The sequence below is a fragment of the Acipenser ruthenus genome, chromosome 24, assembly GCF_902713425.1.
Source record: "Acipenser ruthenus chromosome 24, fAciRut3.2 maternal haplotype, whole genome shotgun sequence".
NCBI lineage: Eukaryota > Metazoa > Chordata > Actinopteri > Acipenseriformes > Acipenseridae > Acipenser > Acipenser ruthenus.
In genome coordinates, this window is record NC_081212.1 from 24673873 (window position 1) to 24697970 (window position 24098).

Below are 24098 nucleotides of genomic sequence, written 5' to 3' on the forward strand. Positions count from 1 at the left end.
TCTTGTTCGATATTTTAATGAGATTCAATTGATTTGTTAATTTTGGTAATTGGATTTGGTTTTTGCTCCTTTGTTACGCTCAGTTCAAACAATTAAAATGTTTGTCTCTCATATTGTGGGAATGTTGTCATGAGTTCCTTGGAGTTTGAGTTTGAAATCCCAGTTACACAGACAACTGTCTGCTTTAAGTGAGGATAGTAGCGAAGACTATGTTTTAGATGTAGAACATGAAAATGGCATTGGCAAAATAAAAATGCAAAAAACATAGGAATATGAACCAGGAACGGAGAGTAAAGTTCTTGATTGTTTTGCCAAAGCTAAAACAGATGAAGACCGAAGTATAATTGCCAGCGATTGGTTTTCGAGAAGTACTCAGTCAAAATGTAAGTGGGTTGCAAGCTTGTTTGAACAATGGTTAAACGAAAAATGCAATAGATGAAGATTTACTAAATGATGATGATGAAATTGCTGTTGTTCCTGAACCTGTCCAGAATGGGCAGTAATGGGTGTATAATGAAATCTGTTACTTGTCACAATTCTCAGATAAACCTGTCTGCAAATACCCATAATAAAAACCGATTACCCCCCCCCCCCCCCCCGAACTGAACAAAAATAAAAAATGAAAAATTCAAGCACTAATCATGATTAATCAATTTTACCTTGTGACCTTGAACAACTTGAACTGTAGATTCATGGGTTGTCCATTTAAAATGATTAATTGCGATAATGTATTATTTAATTCTGGAAATGAGTTTATATCATAGTGTTTCTAACATTAACTGCAGCAATCCCTTTTCCAGTGAGATTGTGGGTGCTTCCCTCGTGTGTTATTGCAGGATGCTATTTTTGTGTTACGTCATTTAAAACAAGTTTCAATTTAAAGATAAGTACTTTGCAAGGATACTGTTTCAATAAACATTTCATCCAACTGAACCATTTATTCACATTGGACTCTCTTGAAGAACTGTTTGCTCAGCAATTTCAGAGCTTTGTATAATTAAAACGGGAAAAGGATCTGACTTGCTTTGTTTGTCTAGCTTTTTTAAAACCACATTCTCAAATGAGTTTGGCCCTTTCAGGAATTGAGTGTGAAGTGGCATCAGACCCTGATTGAACGTTAATAACTTTTTTTTTTTTTTGGTCTGTGTTTCTTTTATATGAGATACATCTGCAAGTCATCTGGGTTTGAAGCTTTCCTTCCTCATGATGTATTGATGTGTGAAGGGAGATGTCATATTAGTTATCAGTGTACATAACAGGATTATAATAATGTATTATTCCGAGCCCTGCTGGGCTCAGCATGTTTGTGCATTAATGTCCAGTTGACTCCTCACCTCAGGTGGAGTTAGGGAGTTCCCTGGAACTATCACTGTTGAGATCTAAACTCCCAGGGACATGTGGTGCATTGTTCATAGCAGTGTTGTATTTTGCTATTTTTCAATTCCTGTACTATCTAGCAGCTTAGTGGCTTATTTGTTACAGGCATGCTGAGACTCGGTTGGACTACACCAATAGTGGTATCCTGTCTCTTACAGCTGGAGCTACAGGAATACGGGGCAAACTGGAGTCCCCACTGTGAGCTTATCTCTCCTCGTAGGATTTATCTTGACTGTAAGCCAGCCTACCACATACAGTTCTGTTACTCATTTTCCACATCCCATCGGTGTGTGAATGAAGCTGAAATCCGAGTCACAAACCCTGCCGAATTGGTGTGCAATGGAATTTGGTATTTTATCTCGGGTTTGGTGGTCATAGAGACTTGTTATAGCCTGAGCTATAGTGGAAAATGATGCCCTGGCATGAATAACAACTAGGCCTACTTCATGTGAGCTCAACTGAGTTCTTTAGATAAGCGCGTGTGCTTGTACATCCATACTATGAAAGATAACGGCAGTACACTCCTGATCATTGTCATCAATTCAGACCTTGAAAGGGAGAATCATTTTTTACATGTCTTCCCATTAAAGATTTCTATTCCATTAACACAGAATCCTGTATTGTCTGTAGAATTTGATTACTGAAATGAAGTATGGATCCTTTATGACTTTTAATTTAGAAGAAAGATTACGGTTCCTACCTTTTTGACTAATAGCATACCGATATATGTTTGTAGCACAGGCAATACAGTTTTACAAGGTTGTGCTGTATTTTTTAAGTGCTTGCGTGAAGCTTTAAGTCCAATAATTTTCCAGTCCATGGAGTTCAAACAGTTTCTAAAGGAGTTCAATTACATTCCGCAGCAGGATGTGTTCGCAGTCACATTTTATGGATCTTAAACTGCAGATTTATTTCCAGACTACCGCAGAGAGCCCTATTGAATCTAATTAAATTGGGTCAAAATAATGCTGTTGGTTGACTTGGTCATGGCGAATAGCTTGGCCTTATTGATATTCCTTACGGAAAACAAAAAACGTACCCTGTAGCACCACGAAGCAGCCCACAGTAATGACTTGTGACAGCCATATAATGTGACACCGATCCTAATGTCTGCAGTTTCAAAGACACTGATCTAAACACGGCATATATATATATATATATATATATATATATATATATATATATATATATATATATATATATACACACACACATACACACAATTGCTCCTAAAACTTTATGGTGGGCCCTTCAAGTTCCTGTTGAAAAAAAAAAAACTCAGCCAGCTCACCACAAATGGAACTATGCAACCAAAATGATACAGATTTTGTTTTTTTGGCTTGGTGTGAAGTTTAATAGTCATAGTCTGTGGGTTTTAAATGAGAAGGTTTTAATGAGAACATCCGACTTTGGAAGACATACAGCTGCACAAATTGACAGATGTTTTACTGTTGTACTTGTTGGCTCTGCTTAAGTGGTTAAGCTGTAGCCTTGGTAGTTATGCAAACTTTTTTTTGTATGTAGTTTGTCTGCAAATAACTTTTTTAAAGGTACAACATTGATATATTCACATATGTCATTCTAACACGAAGGAATAAGCATATACAGTACACCCTCACTATAACACCCTTCATTATAATGAGCCTGGCCCCTGGACCCCAATAAAAAATATCAAAAAAAATCATATAAACACACACTGTAAACATTCCAGTTTGTACGCACAGGATGCCACCTCTGCAGTGAAGTCAACTCTTCTGTCTTAATAAAAAGCATGCACTGTGTAACTATGCCTCCTAAACTAAAAGGAGTAACACAGGCATATCTCTGTCGTGCATATAGGATGTCAAAAAGCAAAGCAAAATTGATTTAGAGAAAAAAAAAAAAAACTAAAAAAAAAACTTGAGGATCTGATGAACTTCATGTTGGGTTGATTTGGAATAAAAGATCAGTTTGGGATTCTTGCATGTTGGATTAAGATTTGGTGCACTTTGAAACGATTCATGTCAGATTGATTTTGAATAAAAGCTCAGCTTCAATTTGGGATTTTTGCTTCTTGTACTGTGTTTTAAATCTTTAATGAACAGGATAAAGCAAAGTCAGAATACTGCATACATGAAATGAACAGGTACATGCAATTCTACTTTTATTCACAATCTCATCTCATTAACTTACTCCAACAGTTTAACGAACCCCTCGATAGAACGAACAAAAGGCTTGGACCCCAACAGGTTAGTTATAGCGAGGGTGTACTGTATATATCTAGATCAATATCTATATATCTCCCTCTATGATCTAACATGGCTGTCGTATTGTAGCCGTGTGACCTTTGATTTCTGGCTGATAATGAATGGACACTGAGATACTGGTTTCACAATAGAAACACAACTGTATTCTGTGATTCTCTATCTTGGTAAAGTTCTCTTTATGGATATCTTCCAATAAAAATGAGCCATTTAACCTTTTTTTTTTTATTATTCGTCATTGTTTTACAATAACTTCTCTCCTTGTAGTATCCAGAACGAGCTTTCATTATTATTGCCATTCCTTTTTAATCTTGAGATTTTTTTATTTTGAGAGAGCGGCAGATGTAACCACTCAAACAAGCTGTGCTAAACTCCTCTGCAGCTGAGGAACCCAGCAGGAACTCCCCTGATTTTGAGGCACAGTCATCCACTCTGCCTCCCTTTTTACAACGTTCCTGCCAGTGTCAACAAACAGTTCAAGGTGCTTAACATGTTCTCTCATTTTGTGTGCATTACCTTACACAAGGCAGCGTCCGCTGGAGCTTCAGTTGAGAAATGTGAGATTTCAGTAAAAGAATGACTGAAAGGGTGCTTTTCCCATGGCAGAGCCAGGGAGGTCAGGTTCCCATGTAGTGATGTGCAAGTATTCGCTGTGTGTTTCACTGGAGAGTTACTGCACTGAAAATGCTTTTATTATTTGTTTGCGGGGGGAGGCATTTTGTCCTTGTAATAGATGTGGCACGTACTCCGTGAGCAGCAGATGGGTCTTGCGTTTTTACTGTGTGTTCCTTTTTATTGTTTATTAATGTTACTAATATTTTCTATGACCTCAATAGGTTCTGGCATCATAAGCCAGGCAGGTACAATGGAAATAAGTGAAATGCCTCCTTGATATTCAACACCAGGGTTTTGATCTATGTAATAGTGCTGTATGCTTCAGCACTCTGGTTGGGGTGGGATTGGGTGGAGGTGGGGGGAAGAGTCCTGAGAGATGGTAATAAGGCATGTTTTATATAATCTGAGGTACTTTTGGACGTGCTCAACGTGTTCATGTTCTTGCCTTTAGATTGTGTTTCATATCTGATCTCCAACCCTGACTGGTTTTGGTTTAAACACCAGGTACTGCAGTTACAGTGCAGTGTCCACATTTTATTATGGAGCAGCACTGTGCAGTATTTCCTATATTGTGTTTCCTACTGCGGCTTCACTATTAATTACTCGGAGGGATTGTGACCTTTCTGCACAAGATTTCCCATCCAATCTTCAGACCCGCAGTAAGATTGAATATGAGTTTACCACCAACCCCACACAGTTCAGAGCACACCAGACACAAACAGGCTGTCAGGATTGACTGGGCTAAGTACAGCCCTGCCTGACCCAACAACAAGCCAGGCCAGCTGTGTTCCCCTTAGTGCAGACAGGAAGGAAACTTCTAAAACACAGGACAAAAGTGAATATATCAGTGCTTGCTGAAAACTGCCTTGGGAGCCAGATTCTAATCACACAGCAATATTTAAGGGCTTGTTGGGATTGTTTTAACCCAATTTCCCTTTGTAAAACAAACATGCAAAATCCCCTTGTTTTATTCCTTTAGCCACACACCACTTACAGTAATATCATTGTATAAAGACATGTCAAACAATGCAACCAAAAACGAAAAATTGGTATCCAAACTTTTCTTTCAAATCGCTTGATAGTCGCATTAAAATGCCTTGAATGGACACACAGAGATTAGGTTATTTGATTGAAAAAAATACAGTATGCCTGAAAATGAATCCAATTTAAATCTAATTGGGCTTTAAAGAGCAACAGGTGCTGCGTTTGCATTGTAGTTGTGCATAGAATGTTTCTATGACAAAATCTGACCTACAAAGTCGAACTTGAATTTTGTGCACATCCCCAACACTTCATATCGTTTGAGGCTCCTCGAGCTTGTTGATGATCCCAGTCCCGTCCCCCCCCCCCCCTCCTTTGCAGGTGGGTGACGGCTGAATGGGGTCCCTGTTCCATCACCTGTGCGAAAGGCATCCAGCTACGGGAAGTGACCTGCGTTTATCAGCTCCAGAACGGCTCTTATGTCAACACCCGAGATATCTACTGCCTGGGTCCCAAGCCAACCACGGTGCAGGGCTGTGAAGGTCGCGATTGTCTTACAGTCTGGGAAGCTTCTGAATGGTCAAAGGTAGGGCTTCCTGATTTTACAGATAGTCATGCACTTGAAAATGACCTGTCACCTCAAAGGGACCTTGATGGACAAAGTATGCTCCCCTGTAAAAAAAAAAATATATATAATAATTTCTGTAGTAGAGAATGAGGTGCCGTTGCTGAAAGCTATGAAAAGTCTTATACATATGTATGTGTATAGGCAAAGGATTTTTATTATTATTATACACTATTGTCATGCAATGCTAACCAGAATGACTGACATAATGGTTAGCATGACTTGAAGGTGCTATACCCTACCTACCTCATTCTTTTCAATTGATTTGGAGCGATGATTCACAGACTGGAGAAGGCAAATTTTAATGTTCTTTTATCTGTTAAAAGGTTTTTCAATAGAATATTAATGTGAGACACGGGCTGCTTTTAAAGATGATATGGGAATATGGTGCAGAAGCAGGATGAGAAGGTCTTGATGTTGTACCAGTGCGGCTGTTGAAAGTAATTTTGTTACAGCACACTGACTTCATTTTGCCCTCTTAGTGTTCTGCAGACTGTGGCAAAGGCACCCACCGGCGCACAGTGACTTGCACCAATTCTCAGGGGAAATGTGACCCAGCGACCCGGCCCAGAGAGGAGGAGGCATGTGAAGATCACTCCAACTGTTACGAGTGGAAGACCGGAGACTGGTCCAAGGTAAAGCTACACTTAGTCTTTGCAAGTTGAACATTGACATATAGGGGAGAAATGATAGACAAAATTAAAGTGGAATAAACATGGCCATGAAATAGGCAAGCATAGCGGTGGATAACAAAATGATGGTAAATGTGCAGTATAAACATGGCAAACTGCACATTTACTGGGTATCATAGCACTACACAGCAAGTAAACAAAATATTAAAACACCTGCATCGTGTACCTACAAGATAACACGCTTACAAGGGTAAGAAATTGAATGGCTAGTTTTTCTCTGATGTTTTGTTTGAGTTGTTTTCAGTCACATCTTGTTAACTCACAATAGATTGGAATATGTAAATGTCAAATCGCTGTGAAATGCAGCACTGAGTGAACAATCTGCTCTTTCGTTTGCTGGATAGCGGATACATGTCAGCAACATGAATTACGGCATCATTAACAACACAGTTTTAGATCATTGGTTTTACCATATTTTATTTCTGCTGTACACATTTCAATTGTGTCCTCTTTCTTTTGTAAGCCTCTGTTGCAGCACAGACAGATGTTTTTAATACAGTATTGGATTGCTGAACAGACTGAGGGGTAGATGTACTAAAGTGTTGCGCCTGTCGCAATAGTCGCAAACCCGTAGCAAACAAGCTTGAAGTCTTGGGTGAAATGTACTAAACAAGCGCAATGCTATTTGCTATTTTTTAGGGAATGCTTTGCGGCAGCAGTTTCTGTTTGTGGTTCAAGCATAGATGAATATGTAATTATGGGCGCTCTTGCATAAATTTGCAAAAAGGCGACGGAGATCGTGCAAATGAGGATTCTCAAATACTATAATGAGGTGTATGAAAGCTGCAGCCAATTGCAACACTTACAATTGCATCAATTTGTTAAGAACTTTTGAAAGCATGTTTTAAACAGTCGCAATTGTTGCTGGCATTTCCCAGTCTGCTTTTTCTCATGCGTTGCCAGTTGTGCTCAATGCATTTTTGAGGGGAACACCCAAGTACCTATTTTTTCCTAAAAGCAGGGTGTGCTTACAAGCCTTAAACTAATTTCTGTGACATTTCTGGTTTCTCCACCATGTTGGGAGCAATAGACTGCACACATGTGCCGCTAACCCCTCCAATTCATTCTAAAAATCTGTATAGGAATAGGAAACACACCTATTACATTAATGTGGAGGTGGTTTGTAATTGTGCACAATTAAGACTAACCTTAAATAAAAACAGACTGTACACATTTGGCTTATAGGCTTCTAAAGATAATACGAATTTGTGGTATAATGCAAAATTTGTTGTTGGTCCTTTTGAAATTCATAACTTGTCAATGCGGCACCATGATCTATTTTGTGTTTATTGTCTAGGCTGTCAAGTTAATAATAATCATAGTAATAATAATAATGAGATCATGCTTCAAAACCTTCAATCGAGCAATGATGTCCTAAACTTTTATTAGACTTATGAAAGATTAGGATATTATTGCTTGACTGTAGATTTTGAAGCATCATCTCATGAGGCAAATAACCCACAACATCTATGAGAGATAGTGATGTCTAACCAGCCCGTATACATCACAGTGGTGGGATGAATATGTAAAGGAATCGTTCTCAGTAATGAAGAACGTTTTACTCCGTCCCTTTGGTTGTAATTGAGGGATTCTACCGTTCAGCACACATTCCAATTACTGCTGCTGTTTAACAAGCATGCAATCTTCTTCTTGTGAGGAGCTGGTACCCAGAAGGACTCTCATACAGAGGCACCTCACAATAATCCAGCAGTGTGAAAATGATTCCCAGCACTTTTAAAGACCTGTTATGGAACACATAAAGCACTGTGAGGCCTTATTACCATTTTGGCAAGTCAAGTGTTGGCAGTTTCTATATCGCTCTAAATATTCATATCCTAACATAATAGAAACCATTTTCTTTATCCAAATATTTTTTTTAAAATAGATTTAATGATTACATAAAACTGAAATTCAAGTAACTCGGATTTTCTTTTCCTCTGTGATTTATTCTCCTCAAATACAATACCGCTGTGGAAGCCAAGGTGATGTCATTCCCAATACACACATGTTAAGAAACTGCTTCAGACCACCTGTCTGATAGGGTAACAAGCCATGCCAACTCCCTCACGATCCCTTCTCCTTAAAACACAGCCAGCGCTCCATTCCACACATTAAACTAGAACTGTCTTTAGAAAGACTGCCAAGGCTCAAAACTATTTTTGTCAACTGGTCGAAGTAGCTGTGCACCACTTTTCCAAAATGTTGAATTCCTCTGTCTTTTGAACACTTTAAATAGTTCTGTACTTTTACCAAGTGTCATTTTTTATTACTGACTAAACTATTAATACCCAGTTACTTTTTATGTAATATTTTACAAATAAAATCATAACCAGCTGGTTTCACAGACCCCTATTACTCTAATGTTGGACTATCTTAAGGTAACATAAGGTATTCCTAGTCATTTTCATTGTAACAAGAATGGCTTTAACAATAGTGATTCATATGTGTTAAATGTATAGAGTTAAGTGTGTGTGTGTGTGTGTGTATAATATATATATATATATATATATATATATATATATATATATATATAATATATACTGTGTATGTGTGTGTGTATATATTATATATATATATATATATATATATATATATATATATATATATATATATATATATAATATATATATATATATATATATACACATACACACACACCATATAGTGGTTGTAAGGAAACAACTTAAGAGCCATTCAGTTGTTAGCAGAGGTGTTTTCTCCTTCCAAAAAAACCAGACCGCAGTAAAAAAAAGTTTTTTTTTGTTTTTTTTTTTAGTTGCCCCTGTATGTTTTCCTTTCCTCTCACATCATCAAGTATAAGGTGTTTTCACACATGATACAAATGTTATCTGCCCCCGCTGTGAGTGTCATGTTCTGCACTTGTGTTGCAAGTCTGTGTTAAAACGCAGGCGGGCTGTGGATATAATCATTTTTGCAGCATAGAAATTAAAAATGGCAGGGTTATTTCTCCCCTTGTGCCTCTCCAGAAGGTGGGATTGTCATGTTTTCACATTGATCTTTTCTTACTGCATCTGTTTTTATCATTGCACATGCAAGCAAACTCTGTCTCTGGAAATATAAATGAATGGCCAGAAAAGGGTTTTCGCAGCGAATTCATGGTTGACATTGAGAGTTAGCCCTTTGGGCCTCAAAAATACATTGAATAGACTAGGAGTCAAGCTCAGACAAGAGTTTGTTTTTTTGCCTTTGGCTAAGATTTAAACTTTGAGGTCTTTTTGCTTTCTTCCTTCATAGGGTAACAATAGCGCCATTATCCAGACCATTCACAAAATCTTTTAACTCCAAGCTATTAAAAGGCTGCTTTTTAAAGGCTATTTTGAATAATAAAGGTCTGATATTGTTGAAACAGCTCTAGACTGTTGGCTTGTCTCCAGTTTCCTGAATACAATGCTTTATTTAAGACAGGAGAAATGATATGCAATCATGGCCAAGCTTCATAAGCTATAGAAGAACTTCATAATGGGTACAGATTCAACATTTTGCCACCGGAGATGGCTAACAGTGAAGTATGTGAAGGAGGACCTGACTTATTGGTGCTTAAAATTATCATTCATAATACTCTCTACCCTCAAATCAAGTCTGCAACTGTTTCAGCAAGTGTCTTCAATGGTGTAGTAGTATAACCTGGCCTTCGTAAGTCACTCAGTAGTAGTCTTAGGAGAGGCAAAATAATTTAATTTATTCCATTCTTCTGCACCACAACTCTTTACTAGCGTGTGTTCCAAGTTGGAAAACCATCACAACCTGTTATTAAATGATGCACTGGCGCTCAAAGATTGCTGATGCTGTGGTATGAATGGTTTTCTGTAAAAGTGCTCCAAGGAGAATTTTATATGCGATTAATGTTCCTTGAATAAGTGCACCCTGGGGATACATCATTTTAACTAGATTAGTTGGTGTGAATTGCAGCATGTTGAACATTCTGTCTGCATGCTGTAGATAGCCAAAACACAGACTTCCCACTAACGCAGTAATAAACTGGGCAAAAAAACAGAATCGAAGTTCATAGAAGTGTACTTTTAAAGTGTTCTACATAGTCATAAACTTGTTGTATAATTTAAATTCTCCTTCCTAAAGCAATCTACACTGAAATATGTATATATGCAAATGATGACAAGGTTATCAAAGTGCTTTACTCCAAATCAACATTAGAATATTGTTTTTCAGAAAGGAATAATCCCAAATGAATTTAACAAACCTGACTCAAACAACTCAATATATTTAATCTAGGAGGCTGGTAATAAGTCAAGTTTTTTCTTATTCTTTTTGCTTCTAGAATTATACCCCATGTCAAAATGTATTCATGACAATTTGGAGTAAGAAGCTTTCAGAATCTGGTCCAATATTGAGCACATGTAGAAATCAAGTTGTGCATCATTCGAATGTGTGTAATATGTATTTTAGATACACAGAAGAGGTGGGCATGCTGCTTTTCTGCATCACTGTTGATGGATTACCAAGTAGAACTCAGTGCTTCACAACGATATAGCTATGGAACATCTAATAGAAATGAATACTATTCATTCAGTTAACCCTCAAAAGCTATGGCTGTAGACTGCTCTATTGAGCTTTTCTCATCACTTATAGAAATTTAGGAAGCATTGAAAGTCTTAATTATTCTTGGCATTGTCAGAAAGATGTTGACTGAGGAGAATAATCAAATACAATTTTCCCTTAGACATTGGATTTAGATGGACTTTGTGTTAAAATGAAGGGTAATGTACTTCTTAATTGCTGGCCTTTTTGCATAATACATACTGTATATATGTCTTCTCTTGGCTGTAGAAATAGCTTTCATCTGTTTATCAGACATTCTCTTAATACCGTACAGAGCTGCTTACAAACTCAAGAAAACAACTATGGGATCTCTCTAGTGCTTCTCTTTTGCTTTTTCATAAACAATTCAATGCATGCTAAATCATCCTGTTTACATTTTACAGACTTTGAAAGAAATGTTACTCTTTTTTTTAAATTACTTTAACTTTAAAATGTAATGCCTGGCTGTCAGTTGCTGGTTTCTGTCTGAGTGCCAGCCTGTGATGCACAGCGTTCCTCAGCCCTGTTCTTAAAATCCTTTGCTCTTTGCAAAGGAAGACGTCTTACTAAGATTTTATGAAAAGGCTTTTAGGCATAACATGCTTTGCTATTGCTGCACTAGTGCTCTTATTTAGTTGATGTAAACATAGTTTCCATTAGATGATGATAATGGTGATGTTGTTGTTGTTTATTATTTAGTAATTTAGTAGACGCTTTTATCCAAAGCGACTTAGAGACTAGGGCTATACATCAACATCTGCTACTGCAGAGTCACTTGCAATAGGACCTTGGCTTTACGTCTCATCCGAAGGACGGAGCACAAGGAGATTAAGTGACTTGCTCAGGGTCACACACACAGCGAGTCAGGGGCTGGGCTGGGCTGGGCTGCAGTTAATATACTTTAAGTTCTTTTCATTGCTGGTTCTTTTTTTATGAAAGAAAGTGGGTTGTTGACAGTTACAGGGTTCCACCTTGTTGAAAATCTCAGTTCAATTACTGCCATGGATCTCCGCCACGTACATTATTCATGAGGCCCGATCAGGCTGATATTACAAGAGAGATCTGATATGAATGCATGACCTCCACATGACAACGGGGTCAATCCTGTTTTTTTTTTTTTTTTTTTTTTTTTACTGCACAAACTAAAACCAAAACTTAAACTTCACAGATCAAAATTGAAATTCCCAGCTTCAAAAAAAAAAAAAAAAAATGTTGTTTTTTTTATTGACTTGCATTAGATGTCATCAATATTATCTTAAGTCTGTGTTTTATTTGTTTAATAGCATGACAGTTTAATAGCTTCTTGTTTTTTTTAAAATGTATTTATTTGGGGGGGGTCCAATGCAATATAACACTGAAGCAAGATTAAGGACGCCACAATTTTGAAGGACGCTTGTTTTTAAATCTATTCAGAAATTGAGATGTGCATACATATCCATTTCAATACACATGCAGTTAGTTTATTCATGTTCTGCCATTTGACGGATTGTCATCCTTGCGTACCGAGAATCTCTGTAATCTTCTGTCAAGCACATGAATCTTGTCTGTATCCTACATTTTTACTTCATGTCAGTTTGTCTGGATAACAGATTGCACAATAATGAAATAGATTATTATAGAGCGTATACCATTTGCAAGAGCGCTCATTTGTAAAAAAATAGACAGCATATGCACATGAACATACCAAAGATTACCAGTCCATGCCAGTAAAGATATATTTCATTAATATAACTGATAGTCCAGTTGTGTTGATGTATGGTATTATTAAATATGAATGATCAATTCTCATGAAACTTCATGAAACTCTCTAGATATTATAATAACGAATGCACGACAGTTCCATCCCATTGCAAACGCTTCAGGTAATAATAACCAAATTACTTTACTCCTGTGTCTCAGGAAAGTCATATGTCAAGAGAACCAATAAGGAACTTTCTTTATAAAAGGAACTTGTAGGACTGAAAATAACCTAATAAAAGAGAAGAGGCAGCATGTTTTATTATTGAGAGTAAATATGTGATAACACTGCCAGTGACTCACAAGGGCCTGTTGTCACAAAGCAGAGATTGTCCTGTATTAGATACATTTGATTACCCATGTGCTGCCCCAATGATACAGGTGTCTACCCACAAATCCATGTGGAATGGACACATCTGTGGGGGTTAGGTGGCACCATCCTACAACTACTGGAGACCAGGGTTCGAATCTGTCTTGGGTCACAGGTGTATGTTAACAATGGTAATTGTAACTTTTAGCATTGTAATACATTATTACTGGCCGAGCCCATTGAATAACACTAATGAGCTGTTGCCAAATGGTCACAATATTGATAAAGGGTTAATAAAACTCCAACCGATTCAGAACCACACGTGACTGCTGTGCCCAGCCTTCACTTTGCACACTGCAGGCTTTCAGTGGAATTCCTGGAAAAAGCGGCATTCTTTTACATTTGTAAAACAAGATTGAGTGAGCACTGCTGTCTCTTACATCAGAATAACTCGATATACAGGGTGTGCTGCAAAACATCACATGAAGCCATTGAGTTTTCCAGAGTGCTGGAGGTGACCTTGTTTTGAGATGAAAACAAAAGAATAGACTGTAGGAATGGTGATGAAATTGAATCCTGTGTGCAAACTGAACACTTTCTCGTTTTTCATCATGATGTGCGCTTTCACAAGGAGAGACGAGGTGGTTAAAGTGATGAATACAATGGCCCGCTTATAGGACAGAATAGCACTCTTAATCTGACTTTTTTTGGTACCTTTAGGGGGGAAATCGAGAGACTTAAACCTGAGCTTTTAGCTAGTTGGAGGATTTTAAAGAAAATTAAGGGGAAATGTCAAGGCTTTGTGTGTGCACTAACTGTGAAGACATAATTACACAAAGTGCTGACTTTAATTATAGTGGATTTCAAAGCAATGGCTTAAAAAAAAATAGCTTAATCTTTTGGAATTTTTTAAAGAATAGTGTTATTGCTTTCTTGGTAATGCAGTTCTACCCTGTAGGGCACCAGTGTTGGGGACATGGATTTTACCTGTTAGAAAATCACTGACCTGGGATTTGAGGTGGTTTATTGAACCATTTGATTGTTTTGTTTATTTTTCTGTTGTTGTTGTGGGTTACCTACAATTCAGAGTCCCTGGGGTCTTTCTGTAATATAATAAAAATGCTGACAATCACAATGCAGCAAAGACATAGATGGATAGCAATAAATATGGTGGATAAATGTTCTGCATCTCGAAGCTTAAAATGTGTTTTTCTCAAATGTGCTCTGCTTGCACAATTGTTTCACTTTGACTTTTTCAGCAAGATGTAATATTCTCCTGTAAGTGTTTTAATTCTAAACATGAACACGGCTGAACTGATTGAAACAGACATTTTCTTTGTGAATTTCAGTGCTCCTCTACTTGCGGAAAGGGCCTTCAGTCCAGGGTGGTTCAGTGTATGCACAAAGTGACTGGTCGCCATGGCAACGAGTGTCCCTCTGTGACAAAGCCGCCAGCTTACAGGCAGTGCCACCAGGCAGCTTGCAACAAGAAAGTGAATGTGAACACAATTACATCACCAAGGCTCGGTAAGCAAACCACATGCCATTTACCTTATTGAAAATGGAAACTACTGCAAGTAGTTCTAAGCACATTGCTTTTTATAGGATGTGCTTCTAATAACTTGTAAAGTCTTGAAGGCCTGACAAAATTATTTTAGGTAATGGGCCGTCACTTAACAGGAGTTTAACCCAGCTTTGGATGGGGGTGGTTGGGTTTGTTTTAATGTTGTTTAAAAATCTACTGTCCCAAATGCACCCTTGAAGATGAACTTGTATTTCCTTGTTATTTGGTCTACTGTATTACATAACTGAATCTATCCAATCAACAGCAGATATGTCATGCATTACATCCTAATTACAGGCTGTAGAAATGATCCATACTGGGTAACATTGCACATTAGGATGCCTGTTTTTCTAACTCTTTCTTCCCCCTTTCTTCCCCTCTCAAGTTGCCCTCACGTACAAATGCACAGGGGACCAGTGGACAGTCTACTGCCGAGTAATACGAGAGAAGAACCTTTGCCAGGATATGAGGTGGTACCAGCGCTGCTGTGAAACCTGCAGAGACTTTTATGAAAACCAGATGCACCAAAAGAGTTAATCACACCTTTTTTTCTTCTTCTTCTTGTGCCTCCTTATATATTTAAAGTGTTGTTATGAAGCATAGGGGGAGGGGGGGGGGGGGGGAGGGGAGGGGGGGTGTGGAAAATGAACTGGGGTACCAAGCATTAATAAGTGGGTGGATTCCAAAGCTTACCTTCTTATGACTTGAAAGGTTTATGCTGCAACACCAAAGTACAGTAGTAACTTACTGCTGAAGTCATCTCAAGGAGCTGGTCGTCTGGAGAGTTATGGTAGAGTATGTGACATGACATCATTTGTGAAGGCTTTCAGCACACCCAGTCTACTACAAGCCACTGGCAGGCCAGTTATCAAAGATGAGGGGGGTTTTATATGCTTTCCTTTTTAATTCTGTAGCTTCAATTTTTTTAATCGATGCAAAGATAAAGGTAAACCCACAACTAGTAATTCATGATAAACCCAGTAATATGGACTAGAGCGGTTAACAGGATTAAAATGTAGCATGCTTTCCTTGGTGGTCTTATGAAAATGACATCTCAATGCTTTAAATGCTTATTGGGTATAAAATGAATTCAGAAAAGCACAACATGTCCTTCAGTATGGCCAGGTATGGTTCTCAGTGGAGCTGACTAATCAGCAATGCAGGGAACTCTTCCAGTCCGGCGAGAGGATTTTCAGTTCCAAATCCTCTTTGTCTTTTATGGTGCGTTTTGTGGTTCAGAGACTTCTAATGAATGCTGTATACTGTAATAATATCCATGCCTAGAGATTCTCTTAACCACAACCACTCGCACTGTTTAAGCGTTCACTGCTTGATGACAGTTTTCATTTATGGTTATCATAATATTTACAGTCCGTGCAGTAATGAAGTATTGCAGTGCTCGGTCTCTCCTGTCCCGTTAATCCTTTGAACCGTTGTTACTATGTGGCACATACCAAAAAAAAAAAAGCATTATGTACTGTACATAGCGGTCCTGGCATGTTTAAAGCCTTATGTTCTCTACATAGCGGTGCTGGCATGTTTAAAGCCTTATGTACTGTACATAGCGGTCCTGGCATGTTTAAAGCATTATGTACTGTACATAGCGGTCCTGGCATGTTTAAAGCCTTATGTTCTCTACATAGTGGTCCTGGCATGTTTAAAGCCTTATGTACTGTACATAGCGGTCCTGGCATGTTTAAAGCCTTATGTACTGTACATAGTGGTCCTGGCATGTTTAAAGCCTTATGTTCTGTACATAGCGGTGCTGGCATGTTTAAAGCCTTATGTTCTGTACATAGCGGTCCTGGCATGTTTAAAGCATTATGTTCTGTACATAGCGGTGCTGACATGTTTTAAAGCATTATGTTCTATACATAGCGGTGCTGGCATATGTTTTTTCTCAAGTACTTTATTACAATAATAATAAACACCATTCTTCAGGTTCAGAATAAGAGTTTCTGGATTATGGCTTTCAAGCCAATGTTGGCTGTTCGCCAAACCGAAGTGAAATGGTTCTTACTTCTCAATGCTGTTGGTCAATAAATAATGCACAGAGCCACTTGTGTGTTTGGAACAGTTTAAGGAGATTTTTCACTACTGCAGAAGAATATATGATTTATTTGTGTTGTTTGTTAGTAGCTGAAATGTAGCTTATTTCATTTCCAAATGATTGTGGTGCTATTTGCTTCATTTTACTGGTGTTATTTCCTATATGCATAACTACGTACTCCTGTACTGTAACTGTAGTACTGTAAGCTATTAGCTGCACAGGTTTTGGTACAAAGACTGCCAATATATTCTTTAGGGTGCTATTTTTGGTTAAGTAAAAAAGACGTACTGAAGGATATAACTTTAATATTTTCATGTTATACAGGGATATAACCATCATGTCGATAGTATTGTTTTTACAGAGTAAAATGTAAAGATGTTTTAAGTTAGTAATTTACTTATAGGTATGTACTGTTAGTACAGTATAATAGTTATTTTGTGGTGGCCAAAAACGAAATGGAGAACGCTTGTGAATAGATCTTTCATGGAAACAACGAGATCATTCCAAGTGGACTGTAGGTTGATAATGTACTTATTTTTATTTGTCAAAGTGTTTTAATATCTTTTCTTGAGATGATGAAATGTATCATAAATATAATACTTGAAGATATCTTAGTAATGTTACTTTTTAAAAATATATATATATAAAAGAGATGATAAAGGATGTTTGCAAACCCATTGCTGACTTGTTAAACTACCTGAACTTAAGTAAGATGCCTCCATTTTACCATAAACCCGTTACAACACCACTTTTATTTTCTTCTCAGAATTGTGTTGTGAGTATAATAAAATGGAGAATACTGGTCTTCAATTGTGACTTTTTTTTCCTACAGCTTTAATTATTGTGGTTTTACAATTTTAAAAACCGTTACAAGCATGTTTAACACATTGACTGCTGCTTCCAGGTATTTTCATTTGTGACGTGGTGGTGTTATTTATTAATGCAGACCTCTCTGGTATGGTATTCATTTACCAGATGAAAGCAGACATTGCAAAGTAGCTAGTGTCGGAATTACGGCACACCTAGAAACTGTGAGCTGACTTGTAGTTAGCTATGTTAAGATAAACATTATCTATAAAATACCCTATAAAACAATCTATTTAAACCCTTTCATATGGGGATGGATACAACAATATGTTAGATGCAAATTCATGATCGCCTCATATGAGGATATCATTTTTTCCCCAATATAGGGCAATGACTTTTTTTTTTTTTTTCTTTTTACACATTCAATGAAAAATATATTTGCGTCCAAGTCTACATTTTTCAGCTATTTTTAAATATTTAATGCATGAAAGGGTTTGTTTCCCATGCTCATACTGCAAATGATCCTATTTCATAAAACAACATTCATCTTTTTTTTCAGATCTGAATAAGTACCACCTTATTACACACTGAAATACCACAAAACACATTATTACAAAATTTGTACCCACATTGCTTATTTTGTGGTTCAGAGGCTTGAGACTATCATATGCAATACTTGCCCTAGCATATCAAGCAATTCTTACATTAATGTAATCTTAATGTCTTTTTAGCGACTGCGTACACAATGGAGAGGGAAGACATTATCACAAGAGAGGAACTCTCAAATTGGTGATGGGTTAACAAACAGATTGGTTATTTTTGCATTAAAGACAAAGACCCGTCATGCGTACGGTTTATCTTCCTTGAAAAGCAATACCTCTATTTTAAAACTGAACCAGTCTAACACTGGCATACTCCCCTAGAGCTTCACAGCAGCCTGGAAAGCAAATGAAATATCTTGGCAATAAGCAGTAAAACGACATCACCAGTGCCTCAGAGAATGATTGCTAGGATCAAAAGAAGTCCTGCAGAGATATTGCTGTTAACATTTTCAAACAACTGATGCAGGGAGAAAGCATTTGTTCATCGTACCAAAGCCAGCATTATTGACAGTGCCAGGCTTTTACTATTATACTTATTGATAAGCAAATGGATTCACTTCCATTCAGATAAATGCAGTAAAATGGTTATTGACCTATAAGCCCTGACACTCAAACTCATTGTGATTGAGTGCTGAAAGTATCAAGACTTTTATGTTACTCCATAATGCTGGTTTCCCTGGGAACAGTTACAGTGTGTCCGTGCATTAGGCAGTCAATAAACTTCCACTTTGCATACCAGATAAAGCGTCTGGTGGTTTCTGATTAGATAGAAAATAAAAATAAATATTCTGATGGAGGAGTAGCCCAACAGCAAACAAAATAAATTAGAAAAAAATAGGAAATAAAAAAAATTTAAAAGATAAAATAACAAAATGTTTTAAAAAAAAAATAAAATAAAAGCTGTGTTCTCAAGCCTTGTCATTACAACCTTATTTTGGTGATGCAGTATGGTGGCTAAAACCAACCAAACATGGTCATTCTATTCAATGTTTTTTACTCATCCGTTGGCACCATCTGATGGTCAAGTATTATAAATCGCATTCTTTTTTTGCCTTTTAAAGAAACTGATGTTCCGTCTCGCATGTTAAGAACAGTTATTATACAGCTGGGTGTCGTATCAGGTGCAGGTGAGTATAAACACAGTTTAAACTGGGACTCTGACTGTACTAGTTTGAAATACTGACAGAGAAAGCGCTCTGCCCCGCTCCCAGGCCCTCTTGTGGAGGAAGCTTGTGAAAATCCAGTCCACAGTTTTAAAAAGCACGCTGATAAACCGTATATATATATATATATATATATATATATATATATATATATATATATATATATATATATGTACACATTAACAGGTTTTATCAGTGCATGGTGACACTGGTGCTGCTGTAGTCAGCACACCCCATCCTTGATTACCTTCCACAGTGTGCATTTGGGAAGGAAAGAACATTGACAGAGCAATAAAACAAAAGCTGCGTGATGAGAAATCTAAGACTTTTCAAAACCTGGTTCACTAAAATCTATAAGATAGCAGAGGTTATTACTCTGTTGTATGAACGAAGCTCTATTGTTATATATATATATCTATATATATATATATATATATATATATATATTACTACTCACACTTTATAAGACTGACTATCCTCTTACTTCTTTAATGTTTTATCGCCATTTGGTTTTCAACTGAACAATTACTTTGTTCTTTGGATATTTAATTAACTTTCACATGCTAAACTCTCAGGGGCATGCAGTACAAAAACAGCAACGCTTTGTGTTATTTGCTCAGTACAGTGTCCTTGACACAGAGTAATGTTGAAAACAACATAATTAAAATATTATTGGAAACAGGTCAAGCTTCTGTACATAGCTGTGGCTAGAGGATGCTTTGGCTAAACCATTACACTTAATAAACCAATCAATCAATCTTTGTTTATTTTATATAGCTCCTTTCATAAATAAACACATCTAGAATCTGCAATCCACAGAGTAATTATCCTGCTGTAGATACTGTACCATTGACTCTCACTCTAACATCACTGGCATCAAGCAATGATCCAGTCTGCATTCCTACCTGTTAATCTTTCAAGGGCAGGAATACAGATCGCAATGTTTCAATAACAATAATAATCTCTTTTAATGACTTAACAAATGTAATTTTGGGTCCCTATGGCTCCTAGCATGTATTAAAAGCACACAAATTAGGGAAGATGTTTTTTCCACCTGCCAGTATTTAAGTTGCCTTTCATAGCTTATAGTGGATAACGACCTTTACATAATAGTAAACTTTCCAAAATAAACATAGCCCAGTTTGTAATAAGATGAATCTTTCGAACATACTTCGAGAGCTGGCACTCTCCTCATGACATCATTCTCCGCCGGGTCTTCCAAAAGTTTGGCTTTCAGCGTTGGCCATGGCACCTGACAGAAGCTATTACAGTCTGAAATGAATCTCTGCTTGATTTTAAAGCACGATATTCATGGAATTTACAAAAATGATGGTGATAGAGATCTCCTTATTGTTTTTAAAAAGCAGCTGTTAATTAGATCTCAACTCCAGCGAGACGCTAGCTACCCCAGCCAGCGTCATTTCATTTCAGCTTAGTTTAACAAATGAGGTAATCCTAAGGTTAAGTTTTTGGACTGCAGGTCTGCTGTAAAAAAAAAATTAAATAAAAATTAAAAATCTAGAATCTCTTTTAATTGAGACTATACTGCAGTGTTACTGCGCATATGTACCAGATCCTGAATAGCCAGAGTGATGTAATTGCCAACATACTCCACTTGTGATTGTTTGGCGAGCAGTATATTGTTGTCAGGGTCTTTTTATAAATATTCTTCATAGTACCTACTTATGTTTAATGTGCAATGTACATTGGCTGCCAAGAATATATTTTTATTATTATTATTTTAGCAATTTTTATTCAATTTTATATATATAGTGGTAAAAGTGTGCATTGAGGATTTTGGCTTTAAAACCTGGATGGCCAAGTAATTGAAGGGGGTGTTCTTGTGGATTCTGCAGCTGTTTATACATTACAACCTATGATTAATAATAACATCATTCCAAATCCAAGGATAATCCACAGGTGAATCTACTATTTTTGAAGCCTAACAGGTGTATAGTACAGCACAAATATTGCAGGCCAACCCTGCTCACTGCCTTGCCAGAGCTCTACCAGCAACAGATTCAAGAGAGCGAGCCTTTTGTAGATATTAGTAGTAGGTTGTCTTAATAAATAATTCTGAAATAGTGTAAATATAAAAGAAATAAATAAAATCATCAAATCCGTTAAGTGCAGAAGCTTGCATTTATAGTTATACTTTTAGATCACAGCCTGATTTAATGCTACAGTGTTCATTAACCTGAGATAATGAAGACAAAGTAACCATATGGAACAATTGAACTTTTATGGAACCATATGACAGACAACAAGATTCCACTCTGGATCATAATAGGTATTAGGAACTGCAGAATGCATTCTCACTGGGATAGACAATGCCCCTTGACTGATGGCATCCTTCCAATTCATTACAAAGGTATGTTTGCTTTTTCCACTGCCGCATAGCACACTGTCCCTCTGTAAGAGAACAGCTTATAGCATGCATTGTATTGCATCTTGTTTTCCATTTTGACCCTCTGATTAACCATTCATATTGTCTGTCAAGACTGGGATATGAATTCTCATAAACTATTGATCGTTTGACAAGAGAGTGCCATCAGTGAAGCAGGGGAAAGGTTTATAAGTTAATGTGCTGGAAGTAACTGTGTTCACAACTGAAAGATCAATCAGAACAATCTCAAATCTCAAAAACAATCTCAACAGAAAACACAGTATAGATGTTATAACACAGGGGTTTGTGAACAGTGGGAGCTGGCTTGAAAAGTGTCAAATAAGCCAGCTCAGCTTGATAGGTTCCTCGTAAAGGGTTAATATACTTTTAGTATTTAGTTTTTTTGAAAAAAAGGAGGTCCCAATTAAACTGAACACAATTTACAAAACAAAGACCATTTTCCACTGCTGATACCAGTCATGCAGCTTGAGAAGCACTAAAGGAAGAATAGGCTTCTTCATTCAGTAATGATTTGCAGCCACACTGTCTTCTTCAGTAGTGAATGTGATTCGCTTGCGAGCTCAGAAACTCCACTTTTTGGGACTTCCTTTCCCCCAACTGACAGGGGAACTTTACAGCAGTCTGTTTGATCAGCGAGCGTGGTGAGTGCTAGACAAAGACAGCCATCAGCAAAGTTACTGCATCCCCACTTCTCTTTCAAATCCCAAGTTAGATATCAAGTCTGAACCAATTTTAGTCTGTGTTAAATTATGCGCTGTAATATTCAGCCCCTTGAAAAGACAAACAGCCAGGTGTTCCAGATTTTACAGCTGTGGTACAAAAAGTCAACATGCCGGGTTTTCATCTGGGAATAGGGGTCTCCTGTGCGCTGCTGTGTTTTCAAAACAGACATTTCACAGCGAGGGGAGAGAACAGGGCTACGCCTCCTACTGTAGGTGACCATTGCGAGGGCTATCGCATGTCTCCAGGACGTTAAGAGAGGAAATTGCTATTAGATTAGATACAGAAGTTGAAGAGTTGCATTGCAGGAAAGGCAGCGGTGACAGGTGGTTTTCAGAAAGGTTATACTGGAGCTGAGTGAACTGTAAAAGCTTCAGGCTCAATCTGGAACTGTCTTCGTTAAACACTGGATCAGGCTAAGCTCACCTCTGAGTCTGCTTTCTCCATGTGTCGCCCATATTAATCCATTGGAACTCAAGTGGATTTGCAGCTGAAGACTGGGGGTCACTGGAGTGTAGGGTTTGGGATTCAATAGGGCAGAGTGGAAATTGAACTAAGATTACATTTCCACTCATGGTTCACATGTTATACGACTAGAACAAAGCACAGTCAGAGTAAGGTATTTGGTTTTGCATTATATGCACACATTTACTGGCTCCCAAACTTACTTTGTTCCTATAATACAGTGCTGCAGAACAAACACATTAGGATGTTATCAACCCAACAGTATTATGCCTAACAAATGAGTGTGCAATGTTCCACTTAGCATGTCAAGAGAAATCTGTGAAGGGAGTGTCCTTTCATGATAGCTTCCCAGAATGTAGGCTGTAGATGGGAATTTAGTTCAAACACCAGATGGAGGACCTTTTCTCAGCCAAGAAATTGCAGTGCTTAATGAACATACAGTGGCCAGGCCTGCATCTCTGAAAAACAGCTGTTAGCAAAGGATATACAGTATTTACTAACTTTTTTGTTATTTGAATTCTCATACTTACTGCCAGCCTCCCCAAAGGAAGCCTTCTTCACTATCTCTTCCTTTATAGTAAAATCTTGGCCTGAATTCCTATGCTAATGTCACAGGGCAGAGGCTGGGTGCAAACCGACGACCTATGAGTCCTCTTTATATGTAAAAAAAAAAAAAAGCATACATGAGTGCCTATACTTTAGGAGATGCACCTCTTCCAATATAAAGTTTTATTGCAATGATTTTAGTGATGTTTTAATTTTTTCTAAATATGTAAAATAACTAGGCAGAGGTAAGCAATGCCAAAACCAGAGCACCATTGTTGGTGGTGATATTTTTCAAGAATTGTTAATAGAACTATCCTGAATTTTTTTTATACTGCCCTATATATTCTGGAGGCATCATAAAAGATACCCAAAGGTAATTGCATGTGCAACTGTCTACAAGATGCAAAATATTCCCATTCAATTGCTGGAGTAAACGCTTGGTAAATAGTAACTGTTCTGCTCTTCAGAGTTGCGTAATGTTAATGCTATGCCGAAGAAGTGTGGGCAGTCATTGCATTCTGGCAAACAAGGTCTTGGGCAGAATAGAAAAATCTGGATTCTGTTTTCTACATCAGTAAACCAATTATAAGAAACACACATTGTTTGGCATACTGGCTATATTTAATTTGGATTAATA

At 37.4% G+C, this 24098-nt stretch overlaps 1 protein-coding gene across 2 annotated transcripts in view; it reads left to right on the forward strand.

Annotated features, from left to right (window-relative positions):
- LOC117429193 (A disintegrin and metalloproteinase with thrombospondin motifs 17-like) overlaps positions 1–15310 on the forward strand; it is an 84640-nt gene extending 69330 nt beyond the window's left edge. For both annotated transcript variants that reach the window (XM_058998901.1, XM_058998902.1), the window contains 4 exons: positions 5598–5802; positions 6324–6476; positions 14487–14664; positions 15087–15310. In XM_058998901.1, coding sequence (XP_058854884.1) covers positions 5598–5802; positions 6324–6476; positions 14487–14664; positions 15087–15238 — 688 coding nt within the window. In that variant the 3' untranslated portion in view covers positions 15239–15310. The remainder of the gene's footprint in view (positions 1–5597; positions 5803–6323; positions 6477–14486; positions 14665–15086) is intronic.
- Positions 15311–24098: the final 8788 nt, after the last annotated feature.